This window comes from Schistocerca americana, chromosome 3, assembly GCF_021461395.2.
Source record: "Schistocerca americana isolate TAMUIC-IGC-003095 chromosome 3, iqSchAmer2.1, whole genome shotgun sequence".
Lineage (NCBI taxonomy): Eukaryota > Metazoa > Arthropoda > Insecta > Orthoptera > Acrididae > Schistocerca > Schistocerca americana.
Genome location: NC_060121.1, coordinates 459,675,315 through 459,690,952, shown reverse-complemented (window position 1 = coordinate 459,690,952; position 15,638 = coordinate 459,675,315). Strand labels below are relative to the sequence as shown.

The following is a 15,638-nucleotide window of genomic DNA, read 5'->3' as shown; positions in this document are numbered from 1 at the left end:
AGATTATGGAGTAATCTTTAGAATTAATTTTATATCTAACTTACACTAGCTGTGAAATATAATTGTGAACTAAAGAATTAAAAAAGGATTACAGTCTGGTCTGCAGTTTGGTGATATTATCACATCCTAGGGCCAAGGAACATTGCTGGAGAAGGATAAGAACAAGTGTATGTTATGGGAAAACTTTTTGTTTTGGAGAGTAAATGAGAATTCAAACAATTGAAAGTAGCAATGGAAGATCTAGTGTGGTATTTACATATTATTATGGCATAAGAAAATGTGTTGACACGTATGATTAACTTTTACTTCTTTAAGAAAGGAAGAAAAAGGATTTTATGTGCAATTTGTGATTTATGTCAAAGGAGGAAGAAAAGTAATAGTATTTTAAGTTACAGTATGTATCTTCATTTTACTAATGTTTGAAGCTCCTCTTGATGTTCTTCCGTGTATGCGATTTAAAATTGGGTTGTATCCAATAGTAATACCAAAAAGCATTAAATGACCCAACAGTTGCACATTTATTTGGAGCTTTACCAAACGCTAAAGGTGGAGTAACTCATGTATTTGTTTCAATTGATTGCTGGTTGAAATAATTTAAATTATAACCTATTACAATTGTAAACATAATCATGATGAGAAATTGCCTGAGGGAATATTTTGCGGATTGCTCACTGACAGCAGTACACAGTTCGTAAGTAATAGTTTTAAAGCGTTTTTAGCATGGGTAGACATACGACATATTACTATTTTATGTGCTATCCTCAGGCTGACCCTTTTTAAGAGTAATGTAAAAGATTGGAAGACTTTGTTGTAAGCATTGTTCAAGTAGCCATACTAATTGGGCTTAACTGATATCAGAATTCCAAATTTTATTGAAAGAATTACCACATTTCTATATTGATCTTTCACTAGTAGAGTTACTAAATAGGAGATTGATTGTAGAACCATTATTAAAGTTATTTTAGGGGCCCAGTGGTGTAGTTCACTTCAAGGAGGAGATTCAAAAAAGTGCAGAGAAGGAACTATATAAGAGTGCACAAAATAGAATAAAAGACCATAATATAAGTGCTGTCATCATCATCTTCATTTCTCCACTATCTAACATCTTGTCGGGTTGGGATATCAGTGTTACTTCGCCACTTTACTCAGTCTTTACTCCATTCTTCTTCCACAATTTGGTTCCATAGCAAGTTTCTCCTCCTTAAACTCATCTTTATTGTATCAACCCATCTTATTCTCGGTCTTCCTCTTGGCATCAATCTTGAAGTGCATCATTCTTCTTGGTATTCTTCCCTCTCCCATCCTCTTCACATGCCCAAACCATTTTAATCTATTCTTTTCAGTTTTCTCCGTCAACTTCCCCACTCCAATTTCCTTCCTAATATCTTCATTTTTCGCTCTGTCTTCCCGAGCATACATCTTAGAAACTTCATTTCACTGGATTGTATCCTACTCTCCTCTCTTCTAGTCATAGTCCAAGTCTTTGAGCCATAAAGCAGTATGGGTGTGAAGTAACTCTTGTATAGCATCAGCTCGCACCTCATTGACATTTCCCTTCCCCCCACCAAGCCCCTCACTCACTGTAAAATGTACTGCTCTGTTGTATTCTTTTGCTAATTTCTGTCTCCAAACAGGCATTCCCCATTAATACACTCCCCAATTATAAGTGCTGTAAAGCCAGAATTTCCAGTATGTGATATGGTGCTGGAGAAAAGATGTCACCCTAGTTCAAATTTAAAAGAAAGACACTAGTAAATTCTTTCATAAATATGAGGGCCATTACAAAGTAGTGGATATATAATTCATCCAACAGCAGTGTTCTTAATAGATCCATCAAATGAGAGAGTAAAATGAATATATTATGTGGATTTGACTAAAAGATCGTTACATAAAAACATGTCCTTGAGGCTTCACTTTCTTTGTTAATTTTGTAGATGATGCCTACAAGGACCTATGTTGATAGTTGTATTCCTTCACGTTTAGTTTTCTGTACATTGGTCCTTCCCTTTTAATGTTCTGTCTGCTTTAATTTATATTTTTGTTCTACTATCCTTATCTATGCGCAGACATTGGTATTTGAATTGCAAAAACAATTTAACTGGTTATACACTGGCAGTAAAAGATGGCTCTCCTGCAAAAACAAGGTAATTTTACTGACAAATGAGGTGACAGATAGTTCATCAATGTGAGAGTCTATGGCAATTAATTCACACCAAATGAAACATATGTCACAGTAAAGATTGCATAAACAGCAGCATCAGTACACAGCATATGCCCCCCCCCCACCCCCTTCTGGAGGCAACACAGGTGTGTATTCTCTCACGCAAAGGCTCATAAAAGCACCAAATGGAATCTTGCAGTGTATTCTCTAAAGCAGGGCCGGCCAGAAATTCTGCACGCGTGTGGTGCTCCTGCACATGTGCAATTTCCGAGTCACAGCGTGCACGCCGCAGCCGTCAGTGTTCATGTAGTGCATGTTTCTACGCACAGATGTCGCTTTATCCACTTGCTGGGATACTCTGTACCGGCGCATTCTAGTGCTCTTTCCACAGCTTGCAAGCCAACCATGGGAAAGCATTTGGCGTATTAAACATTTAAAATACTGTCACAGTCTACTCATTGAAACGTCTACTTTTATGTTAACTGTTTAACCCAGTAAGACAAGTAATACAGTTAACAACCGTGGGTTTTTATTAAGGCAGTTTGACTGACGGCATGTAAATCCGCGTAATGTTTTTGATCTAGTATTTAAGAAAGAGAGCACTTAGCAACTTCTAACGGACCTTATTCATGATTTAAAATAACATTAAACTAATGCAAGGTTTCCTATAACTAATTCTCGGTGCCCTCAGTTGCACCCACATAATTTCTGTCTCACTGACCTCTGAGCAGAATGATAACCGCAGGCCTCTCGATGATCACCTGCTATTTCAATACCATTATGGCTATATCTTTCATCAGTTCTGTCTGAAATCTGCATAATAAGCGACAATTAGATGAATGTTATGTTTTATCGACTCAGCTGAGCGTAGCCCTTCACACATTAAAAAAAACCCTAAATGTAAGTATACATTGGAACAATCGGTTTAATGACCAACTTTCCTGGTAATAATATAACATGGAGCAGAATGGGGCAATAATGCACAGTTAGTAAACAATAATTTTTAATTGTGAAAGGAATAAATCCAAACACGTTTATCACTGGTCATTAGAAATGATAATCGAGTAGATGTGTCTCATCCATTTTCTAAAGGACATTTAATTTTGCTTGCCGTTCTTCACTGTTGAGTACACGACACTCGTCTTTGTGATATGTATTGTAGTGTCTTTCAATTGAAAACTTACGCTTGCCGCCTATTATTCGGCAGTACAGCAAACACTGAGTTTTCACCAACGGCTACAAAAAAGAATTGCATTTTTAAACAACTGAGAACATAGATCTCCCGTCCTTTGCTTTTTCACAGTACCTGCCATTTCTCAGTACTTCTCTGTTAAGGTTACGGTTACCAGGGGTAAACGAGACTGGATATATTGCGCTCTTGCTTGTACCGCATAAACAGGGAAGTGGAGCCGCCGCCGTTAATTTAGGACACACGTCTAATAACAGATGTCGCTGTCGCACATGTGCAGCACTTCCGCACGTCTGCACACTGTGCAGCGTTTGGCCGGCCCTGCTCTAAAGCATATTGCTTCATTTGTTGCGGTTTAGTAATGGTCCTTCCAGTATGTGTTTAGTTGACAAGAGATGTGGTTGGCAGTTGTTGTACACCACAAAGAGCATGTTGCGTTGCAGCAGCCCTATGTGTTTGTGCACTGACCTGCCGAAAAAGTATACTGTTTTCATATAGAGGAAATGGCGGTAGCATGGGGATAACAGCCAGTGCAATCTAGTGGGCATTGGTTTCTTTACCCTGCAGAAACACCAAATTTGACCATGATTTGTATCATGTCCCCCTCACACCAAGAAAGGGGATGAGGCCTGTGTGTTGTGGGCAAATGTATTCAGTTTACCAAGGCTACACTGTATGAGCATGTCCATCACTCGCATATGGACGGAAACTACTTTAATCGCTGAAGACAACAGAACACCATTCCACTCTCCAGTCAACCCTCTCTCTATAAAAGATTAGTCGTACTTGGCAGTGTCATGATGTCAGTGGTAGCCTAGTCAGAGGCACACGTGGTCTTAATCCTGCTGCAAGCAGATGGTTCCTAATGATCCCCTACGGCAGTAACACTTTCCCAGATTTTGTCACTGGAAGGTGTTCTGTTGGCCACTGCTGCTTTCACAATGTGTGTCTACCATGTGAACGTTCAGAACCTGGTCTGCAGGTGAGAACACTGTTGGAAGCAGCAACACTCCACTGATACACTGTGCCCAACGTGTGCGACAATCTGTTGATGTGACCATCCGTCTTCCTGTAGGCCCACAGTGTGACCCTGTCCAAAAGACTGCATCTGTTTAATAGCAGTGTGTATTCATCATTGGGTCATGGTTGTAGCTAGAATGAATGTTACTAACACTATTCATCTAAAAACACAGCACAGTTACTACCTGCTGAGTCAAAACAGAGGGTGCACAGACAGGTCTCCTGAGAACCATCTGATCACTGATGACCATGACATGAATCACTACACTACAATCCCTCAGTATGCGCTTATTATACCATCGTGCCACTGAACATGGTCCTTCAGCATGTTACATTTTTTTCCGGCAATATGGATGCTTTTGTTACACCACAGAAATTTCCATGTAACTTTCATACATTTACTTTGCATTATGATGTGCAGATATTAGCAACATCACATTGAGGAGGGAAACATAGGAAGTGTGGAAAGTATTGGATTCAGATTATGATTGATGACTTACTAAAGTCCAGCTTAGAGCCGGACTATGTCATGAACATCCATAGCAACTAAAGTTAGTATTGGTTTTAGATAATGTGTTATAGGTCTCTAATGTATGAGTGACTTGTAATTGTCCTGTAAGCTGACCAAAACCAAAGTTTAGGAGCTAACATGATTGTGGTAGACAAAACTAAAAAGTTATGATGCACTTAAAATCTGACTGTGACTGTCTGTATGGTTGTAGCGCCAGAAGAGAGAAAACTATTACAAAATAGTATGAACTGCATATATTCAAAGTTCGGAAAGAGAGTGAACAAAAATGATGTTATATTGAGTGAAATATAAATGCTATGGGTAAGAATGACAGAGAAATTAACTGTTTCATACTACAGAATAAAGATAAATATTATATGCTATAACTTTTTCTGTCTGTATATCTGCACTAGATATGAGAAAGAACACCAATCATTATGTACTAACAGATCAAGAATAAAGAGTGAATGATAAGGCTAAGATGTTATGTATGACATTAAAAATAATTATTAAAGGATTCAGTTGCATGCAGTACAAAACATTTAATTACTTAAGTTTATGTAAATGCCCCATTATCTGTCTGAGTGGGAGTATTAAGTGTTACATAATTGCACATCAGTCTAGCAGAGTGATATGTAACTCTACATCTACATAGCTGATGAATAATGGTGACGAATGTTAAATCATAAAACAGTTTAATTATTAAGAATACAAAGCTGTTTGGAGGTTTAGTTACCTGTTTTTACGTGTAGCAAATATACGGAGAGCTGCTACACATCTTCAAGTTGGGGTGAATTGCATTATCACCACAAGATGCGGTACCTGCTTGGGCTTTACGTATGCCCTCAAGTTGTCATCCCAGGTTGGAGTAACAAGGTGGACTGCCACTGAGTTAAAGTATGCAATGTGATAATACTGTGTTGCTACATTGTATTGCATGATGTCTTTGCCAAACAGGAGAAGAATGCAGAAATGTCTTTCTAATGTCAGAATTTGAGATGTATCACCACATAATGTGCCCTGTCCCATAAAGTACAGAATACTAGAAGTTACTGAATTTTGTTAGTTAATATACAAAGTTTATTGCAGAAGAAACACTTCATATTCGTTTATAAAAGTTCAATTTAAGTGGAATCATTTTGATTCGTGCATAATAAGACTGCATCATGAAGGAGTTCATCATAACTGCATTGGCACAGCCTGAAGATAATGTTAATTTGAGATGCAGACATTCAGAGCTATAAAAAGCCAAAACACTCAAATCTGAACCCACCTATAGTTTTAAAAGGGAAACGCTACAAAATTCTGTGCCTATTGTGATAATGCAGGCAATCATTTACATTCTCATTAGCTATGCTCAAATTTGTTGGTTTATCACAGTGTAACTGGACTGAAGGTAGCATAAAAGTGGTATTTACAATAGAACTTAATTGATAGCATTATTGACATACAATGACAAGAATATTCAACCCAATATGAAAGTGTAAAGTATACAGACTCTTATGTTATTGGTCAAATGGTCAAAAATTGTTGTTGCTGCAATTAACCCCTGTCTGAGCCACTGACAGCTTTAATAATGAGGGAAAAGTTTATTTTCTCCCTGGTTTTATATGCATGAACATCACTGTTCTTCTCAAATTTTGGTGGATCATTTATGACAAATTTCATTAGCAAATGTATGTATTGTGATGGTGCAGTTAAAATGCCTAACTCCTTAAGTGGTACTTAATGACGACTGCAGGGGAACACCACATATTATTCTTAGTGCTCACTCTTGCACAATCAGTACTTTCTTTCTAAGTTGTGAGTTATCCCAGAATATTATTCTGTAAGGTATTATTGATATGAAATATGCAATATATGACAGAAGTTTGATTCATTTGTTCCCAAGACTAGCAATTGTCCAAAGAGCAAAAGTAACTGAACTTCATTGTTTGAGTAGATCAGTAATATGCTTCATCAATTTCAAGTTTTCAGCAGTATGTGCACTCAATAATGTGGAGTATTCTGCCACGTTTACTGACTCCTAAACGAATTGTTGGTATGACGTGTTTGTTGTACAGAACTGAATTTGGTGTTTTTTCTCAAAATTTAGGGAATGGCCATTTTTAGAGGAGCAGTTGATAATTCTTTGAAAAATATCATTAACAATCTCTTCAGTTGCTTCCTCTCGAATGGAATTTATTTTAACTTTAGTATCATCTGCAGTAAATACCAATTCTGCTTGATGAATGTTAAGTGGAAGGCTATTCACATGTGTAAGGAATAGAATTGGACCCTAAATTGAACCTTGTAGGACTACCATGGTGACTTCTCACTAGTCACAATAATTTTCTCTCCTTTCAGTGTAATTTGAACTTTTAAACACTATATATTGACTTCTATTAGTTAAGTATGATTCAAACCAGTTGTATGTAAAGCCATCAGGCCATAAAACTTAGTTTTTCTAAGAAAGTAACATGACCTATGCAACCAAACACCTCACAAAGATCACAAAAATACCAACTGGCAATATTTTATTATTTAAGGCTTGTAATACTTGGTGAGTGAATGTATAAATAGAATTTTCAGTCGAGCAGCCATTCTGGAATCCAAACCACGAGCAGCTAAGTAAATTGGTTCTACTTGAAAGTGGGACTTCTCTTGAGTACATTACTTTTCTAAATATTTTTTAAAAATACGTCAATAAGGAAATTGGACAATAATTATTTAAGTCTTACTTGTCACCTTCCTTATAAAAAGGTTTAACAATCTGGTACAAAAAAATTCCCTGTGTCAATGAAGCATTACATATATCACTATGAACATTACTTATTAAGGTAGAGCAACTTTTCAGAATTCTTTTTGAAATTCTGTCAAAATCATGTGAGCTTTTGTTTTCTTAGAATTTTTATAGTTCTGTTAATTTCAGTGATGGATGTCTGTGCTACTTGTAATTTCTTAAAGTTTTATGGAATGACATTTTTAATAAACATGGTGCAGTTAAAATGTACAAATGTACAAATATGACTAATGCAGGAATGGAATCATAAACTCACTCAAGTTTGCATTTTGCAGTGAGGGCCCCTCTGGTCACATGGCACATGTACAAGTGATGGTCAGGTTTGTTCCATACCTCATGTAGCAACATCACAGCAGCATTGATTTGTTCTCTGAGGTGTTCCATTATTCTTGGCAGTGGCCATCATTCTTGGCAGTGGAGGTACATCAATATGGTCCTTAATGTATACTCAAAGGAAAAATTCACAAGACATTAGGTCAGGCAACCTGGGGAGCCAAGGGAATAAAGCCACATCATCTTCAACACCACACATATACAGAAGTCCATCGTTTAAGTAGTGATTAACATTGATGCTCCAATGTGGGGTGCCTCTGCCTGTCTAGATATGAAATTCTCAGGATCAGTAGTCAGTTGTGGAAACAACCACAAATGCAATATATCCAGCTAAGAGATACCCATCACAGTCTTCTGACAGAAGGAAAATGGTCCCACACAGCTTCATCTGTGGGGCATTGCACAGAAAACATTAACATATGGAAAGTCTTGTTCATGTGACCTGATTTCTTGAGGATTTTCAGTGCCCCACACTTTCACTGTCCCACATAAATGGATGGTTGCTTCATCACTGAATATCAGTTTGGAGTCAAAATATTGATCCTCAAGTGCTTCTTGCATTGTGATGCAAAATTGAAGGCACCATCACAATATCTTCCTCACAGATTTCTGCAATTATTCAAGTTCATGATGTGCATTAACCAATCATTATTGTTACATGGTTGAAAATTTTCTGTCACCAAAATTGGATGAATTATTACATGACCATGACAGGTACAACATCTGATTCCAACAAGATACATTGCATCATCCAGCGCAAATTCTAAGACAAATGTTTCCCTGTCATCTTGTCTCTCCACAGTATAACATTGGGTGCCCCCCCTCCCCCCCCCCCCCCCCCCTCCACACCCAGATTGCCTGATTTAACACCACATAATTTTTTCCTCTTGGCTTATCTCAAGGAAAAAGTGTACACACGTCATCCTAACACTACTGATAAACTGAAGGGTGTTATCACCAAAGAAATCAGTGCTATTCCCTGGAATATGCATCACAGAGTCATGGAAAATTTCCAGTATAGGCTCCATAACTATGTGGACATGGGAATGGACATTTACAAGATATTATTTTCAAAACCAAGTAAATTGAAACTGTGTTCTACAGTCTTTCAAATAATAAAGTAAATTTTATTGCTTGTGGATTTGTTTTTGTTACATACATTTTTTTTTTTTTTTTTTTAATTAGAAAGTTTAGTACGACTCACCTTGTGTTAACCTGTCATTAATGTTTTTTTACAAAATTATTTGTACATTGGTGATTGTGACACTAGTGCAGCTGAACAATGTTAAATAAGTACAAAGAATCTGTTATTTTCCAGTTGTCACAAAAAATTTGTTATGTCCCAGTTTGCCATCCTGCATACCCTGTTCTCATCCATATCCACACTATTACTGTCACAAGTAGTGTTTTTACTTTTTATCTTTTCCTAAAACTTTCACAGTCCTTATAAGTCATCTTCCGTATGACCACGTCCCAAATTAGATTTGGAGATATTGTTAATTTGGATCACTATCCGAAACATTTTCTGTGGTTGGCAGATTACACCTCACCCAAGGATATTATTCAGAGCCATACATTCTTTTTCCTGTCAGTCCTTTATCTTGAATCTCCTGAATGTGACTCAAAAGCTCATTTAGTGTTAGTATTGAATCAAATGAGCTTCAACTCTACCATCTTGTAGAGAGCTGATTGTGTTTGGTGTAAAATAATGTTTCTGCTTACTTTGGAGTATAAGATAAAAGCAAAAGTAATTCACATAATTATTAATGTTGATAGGTTGTCAGCAGTTGTAAGTGGTTATTAATATACTTCTCAGAAGTGGTCTGTAATGGCTGCTTCAACTGGTTGATGTGGTTTTTGACTTGTTCAACATTGGTGAAGTTCTCCTTCATGATGGGTTTTACAAAACATAATATGAAAAGATGCAGATGAATGAATTCTGTTCGTTCTTCCATCAGATTATTTTCTCAATTCAATTCTTGTAGCTGCTGAAATCTGTGTTCTGGAGCCCAAAATGAAACTAAGATAATGTGTGTCTTTTGCACCAGTACAGAGAACCCTAACATTGTGTGTCAGCAACCACTCCATGACAAAAAAATAGGCGTTTGGTGCAGTATAACAGAAACGCCCATCATTGGACTGATATTTCTTTACGCTATCCTCAACACAGTTGTGTGTGCTCAACTCACTGAATATGAAAGACAGTACTGCTTTTTCCATCAAGATGGAGAACATGCCATACATCTAAGGTAGCCCAGGAACTAGTCTATGATGTCTTCACTGAGGACTGAACTGTTAGCAAACATTTATGGCCACAACATTCACCAGATATACCAACATGTGATTTTTTCCTGTGGGAACACTTGAAGAGCAAGGCCTGTGAAATAAATCTGCACACGGTACAGGAACTGAAAGACATAATCAACCATGAAGTTGTCGCAATCAGTATCCAAACTTTACACCGAGCCTCTCTGAATATGCTTAGATGTGCAAATTATATGTATTGATGTTGCAGGGAGTCACTGTCAGCATCTTCTGTAAATGTATCTTTCACTGTATTTTTTATTGTAAATAAATGGTAAGTCCTTTTCAGCTCTTCATTTCTGTAATTTCACAGCATTTCCCTTATACTTAGATGGGCTAATTTAATCTGCACCACCCTGTATATTACTGATGTAACTGTCACACACTGATTTTTAAGCAAACATTTGTTAGATAATAAACACCAAACATATAATTGAAATTTTAGTTTGTGAAAGTTAGTACAAAACATGCACTGGTTTTGTCAGTCTTGTCTACATTAAGACATGCATGACAGTACAAGACTTTTCAGTGTTCTTTTCCATGTTTTTGAAGTGGACTCTTACGAAGTATGACTAACTGAAGAGTTAGAGAAGATCCAACAAAATGTAGCACATTTCTCACCATATCAATTAGTAAGCTTGAGACCATTACAGAAATGCTCTACAAACTACGTCACTACAAGAGAGGCATTGTGTATCATGGAAAAGTGTACTGTTAAAATTCCGAGAGTGTATGTTTGAAGAAAAGTTGTGAAACATAATACCTCCTTCCACATATATCTCATGAAATTACCATGATGAAATAAAAAAAGAGAAATTAGAACTCATACAGAAGTTTATCAATATTGGTTTTTCAAATGCATCATTTGCAAATGGAACAGACAAGGATGAAAATGATCTGACACGCAGTGTAAGATTGCTTTAGTGTATGGATTTGGGTGTAGATGTAAGAAGTGGATGACTTTCTTTGCTTATTTCAAGCAGAAATAACTATCAGATTGTCAAGAATATTTATTTGTGTCTCAGGCTTGTGATGTTAAGATTTAGTTCACTTTTCTAGCGATACCGGAGAGAAGAAAAAACTTCCAGCTCAGAAAGTGAAGGTGACTATGTTCCATATGTGCCTGTTAAACTACGGAAGAAGGAACAGCTCGTCAAATTAGGAAGGCTGACTCAGGTATATTTTTGAAGAGTATTTAACTGTTGTATTGTGTTCTGAGAATGTGCTCACATTATTATTATTATTATTATTATTATTATTATTTTGCATTCAGTTAAAGGAGGAATGGAATAAAGGAAAATCATCAAGTGAAAATGAACGAGACAATGAAGATGATGAGGATGGTCAAGTATGGGGCAGGAAGTCAAACATCAGTCTACTTGATCAGCATACTGAACTCAAGAAGATGGCTGAAGGTATGTAATTCCAGATGTATTCTCTAGTAATTCATGTAAGACATGACTCAAAGTTTGTGGAAACTGAGTATTTAGCTCTACTCTCCACTGTTATTGAACTTTGGCAGAGTGTAAATGAATGTGTGTTGGCTGAATTTATATTCGAGCATCTGCTTAAGTCTTTCAGTTAGGATATATTATTTTTATGTAAATCACTCCCCAAAAAATTCTGTCTGTTATAGCCAAACACACAACTAAATATCCATTATCAGTTTACATGTTGATGCTTTAGGCCTCATAATTGTTCTGAGTAGTGAAACATTTCCTTTCTATTTCCTTCATATTGAAGTCCTGTTTCTCTTAAAGTACTAGCACTTCAGTGCCTCTTATTTTTCTTTTCATGCCTACCAAAGCAAACTTTCTTTGGTGAATAGCCCTTGAAGAACTAGAAGTTTGAGAAACCATGAACTGCACAGAACATGTGGCTCTGTCAAAGATTATATTTATTGTAATGAAAAGAGAAGATGGCAGTTTTGAAAAGGTCTCAACTTTCCGTATCCACAAGGTTTTGCAGTGTAACACTGGTACATCTAAACCTGTAAAAGAAAAGAACAACATTACAGTATTAGCATAAACGTCAACTTCTCTTAAAGTTAAGCGAATACACATTTTTTGCTATTTCTCCACTGTTAGAGCTCCATGAATTTCAGCAAGTGTGTTGTTTCCTGGAAAGATCTGGAGCTAATTGACATCTAGGCACTAAATTAGAAACGAGGAGGAAAAGAAATGGTAACATAAGTACAAGGCATGACCAAAAAATAATGAGAATTTTTGTTTGTCTTTAAGAATCGCTATTTATTCATCATCAACATCAACTTTTTACCCTTCAAAGTAATCCCCCCTCAGATATATTACACTTGTGTCAGCACTTTTTCCAGTCTTGGAGGCACTTCTGGAACTCACTTTTTGCTATGGTTTTCATCTCCTTTAGCAATCCAATTTTTCTCTCATCAGTGGTGGTAAAACGACGTCCTTTCATGGTTCTCTTCAGCCTTGGGAATAGGAAGAAGTTACAAGGTGTCATGTTTGGTGAATACAGTGGCTGAGGCAACATAACAGTTTTGTTTCTTACCAAAAAAATCATGAACAAGCTTGGACATTTGAGCAGGAGCATTATTGTGTTGCAATTTTCTCAGTCGGTTTAGCCACAATTATGGTTATTTCCATTGGATTGCTTCATGCAAACAGTGCATAACTTCTAGATAGGTTTGGTTTCCTTATTGACTGTATCACTGGAAGGCAGGAACTCAAGATGCACTATCCCATTGTCATAAAAGAAAACAGCAAGAAGGACCTTCACAAGTGGTAGAACTTGTCAAATTTTTTTTTGTGTCGTGGCTTATGAGGTAGTTTCAGTTGGGACGATTGGCCCTTGGTTTCAATGACATACTTGTATACGCATGTTTTGTCACGTTCTTTAGAAGTTCTGGATCATTGTCGACTTCATTCAGCAATTCCTGACCGATATCTACGCAATATCATTTGTGGTCGAAATTCAACAATTTTGGAACAAACTTCACTGCAACACATTTCATGCCCAAAACACCCAAAAGAATTCCTTGGCATATCCTTGGAGATTTTTATGCCAATTCTTAGTGGAGGTGTGTCTGAAATGTTTTCCTTGGCCACCCATAACAAAACAATGATATTTCAGTGTTGGGTGTTGTGGTTCTGTCATGTAATCATTTCAAATGTCAGCAAAGCAGGAAGAAAGTTGTCACTACTTCAGAATCAGTAACTATTGCCCTATAGCAAACTAATTAGTTTAAGAAAAATTCTTAAATATCACCAATGGACAGAAAAATCTAGCCTGTGAGCTCTACAGTTTCCCTGTGAGCTCTACAGTTTTAGATAAAGGGGTCTAAGGTGAAAGGTTAGGGCCCATGCACCACCATGTTTCATTTCCAGTTACTACCTTGTTGATATAATACCTCTGAAACAGGTAGCCCTTTGTCAATCACAATTTCAGTTAATTACAACACAGATTGAGTAAGATATCAGATCTCGATAACAGGGCAATAAAGACAGGCAGGCATTGATTAAATAAGATTTTCAGCTAACCCAAATTATGAAACAGCTCTTAATTTAATCAAAAATGGAACAGGCAGGCCTTCAATAAAAACAGCTTCAGTTAGGTAAAATTACCAAATAGAAAACAGATAGGCCTTCATTGATAACAGCTTCAGTTAAGTGGAATTGCCAAATAGGAAATAGGCAGGCCTTCTTTAATAACAGTTTCACTTAAGTAAAATTACCAAATAGAAAACAAACAGGCATTCAAGGATAACAGCTTCAGTTAAGCAAAACTCACCAGATGCAAAAACAGCAGGCTTTCTTCACTCATAAGATTAATCATGTGATAATGCATATGCAATTCAATAAATAACATCAAAACTTGGCTTCTGTTTTCACAGGTTTCCACCTTAAACTCAAGTACAAGTGAATTCCAGTTTTAAACAATTTGTTCTTGTCGACAAGAACTACCCCACAATAACAATTTACACCACATCTAACAGCTGATTAACTGCTGGTCACCAATCACAACAGAACAACACAACATATAACTAATAGTGCCCAATGCACCACTTTAACTACACCATTACACACTATGCTCTCTGTATACCATATCATCAGCCCAAACTAGTTGTTTTTCATGCAGCAGAGCTTAAATAGCTTAGCACACCTTAATATTGATACATTCTGAAGTAAGCCAGCTTAGCTGTGCTGACTCTGCATAGACACCATTTACGCTAGGTTTATTTAATCGTATGGTGATTTTATACAATGTACAGTTGAAGTAATACAAGTGATTTTATACAATATACATTTGATATAAGACTAGATTAAACCTTAAAGTCTGTGTTTTTCAACCAATTAATTAAGCTGGGTGTGAGAGTGAACAAGTCGTCGGGAATTCCAGGGTATGAATGAGGGGGACAGCGTTGGATGAGATGTTCAATTGTCTGCTCTTCTTGATTACATTCACACATTGGTGAACTGATCCAGCCCCATTTGTACCTGAAGTAGCTACAACAACCATGTCCAGTCCTTAACCTGTTGAGGTGGCACCAGAGGTTCCTCAGTAGGTCAAAACCTTTTGGCTTCTTTGTGGGATCAAGGTGATGGGCTCTTGTTCCCAATGTTTTTGTTGACCATTCATGCCTCCAGCTTTCATTTAGATCAAAACCATCCACGATGAGTTGTCCTGCAGTAATACTTGCTGGTCTTCTTGATCGCAATTGTTGCTGTGGCGGACGACAGAATTCCTGGTGCAGAGGGTGATGCATAGATTTTCTTGGCCTCCCTCAGTAGAGCTTGTTTCCACCTTAAGTGAGGTGGAGGGATGTGACTCAATACAGGTAACAAGTGGCATGGGGTTGATTTGATGGAACCGGTAATGCAGCACATTGTGTCGTTCAGTTTTGTGTCTACCTTCTTCACATGTACTCTTTCCAACCAGACAAGTGCACAGTATTCGGCAGCAGAGTACACAAGACTGATGCCAGTTAAACGCAGACAGTCAGCAGAGGTTCCCCTGGTGGTACCACTTAGTTTATGTAGTATGTTGTTCCTTGCAACAAATTTATGAGAAAGTTTGGTGATGTGCTCTTTGTAGCTCATGGTTCTATCTAGAGTCATTCTGGGATAATATGGGAAAGAATTGTACCTCAACTTTTGTCTGTTGAGCAGAACTCTTGGTTTGTAGTTCGCAGCGTGATTCTCTAGATAGAAACAAGAGACTTCAGTTTTTGATGTGCTTGGGATCAATCTCCAGGTCTTGAAGAAAGTTGACATCTTCTCCAGATACTCTCTAAGAATTCATTCACCATCTTCAAAATTACTGCTCTGTGCTACCAGTGCAATATCATCAGTGTAGATGAATT

The 15,638-nt window shown here is 37.2% G+C and overlaps 1 protein-coding gene across 1 annotated transcript in view; it reads left to right on the top strand.

The window, feature by feature from the left end:
• The window catches only part of LOC124607272 (ATP-dependent RNA helicase abstrakt), a 145,435-nt gene that overhangs the window by 51,983 nt on the left and 77,814 nt on the right, over positions 1 to 15,638 (top strand). Inside the window, exons 2-3 of the mRNA XM_047139550.1 lie at positions 11,360 to 11,476; positions 11,574 to 11,715. Coding sequence (XP_046995506.1) covers positions 11,360 to 11,476; positions 11,574 to 11,715 — 259 coding nt within the window. The remainder of the gene's footprint in view (positions 1 to 11,359; positions 11,477 to 11,573; positions 11,716 to 15,638) is intronic.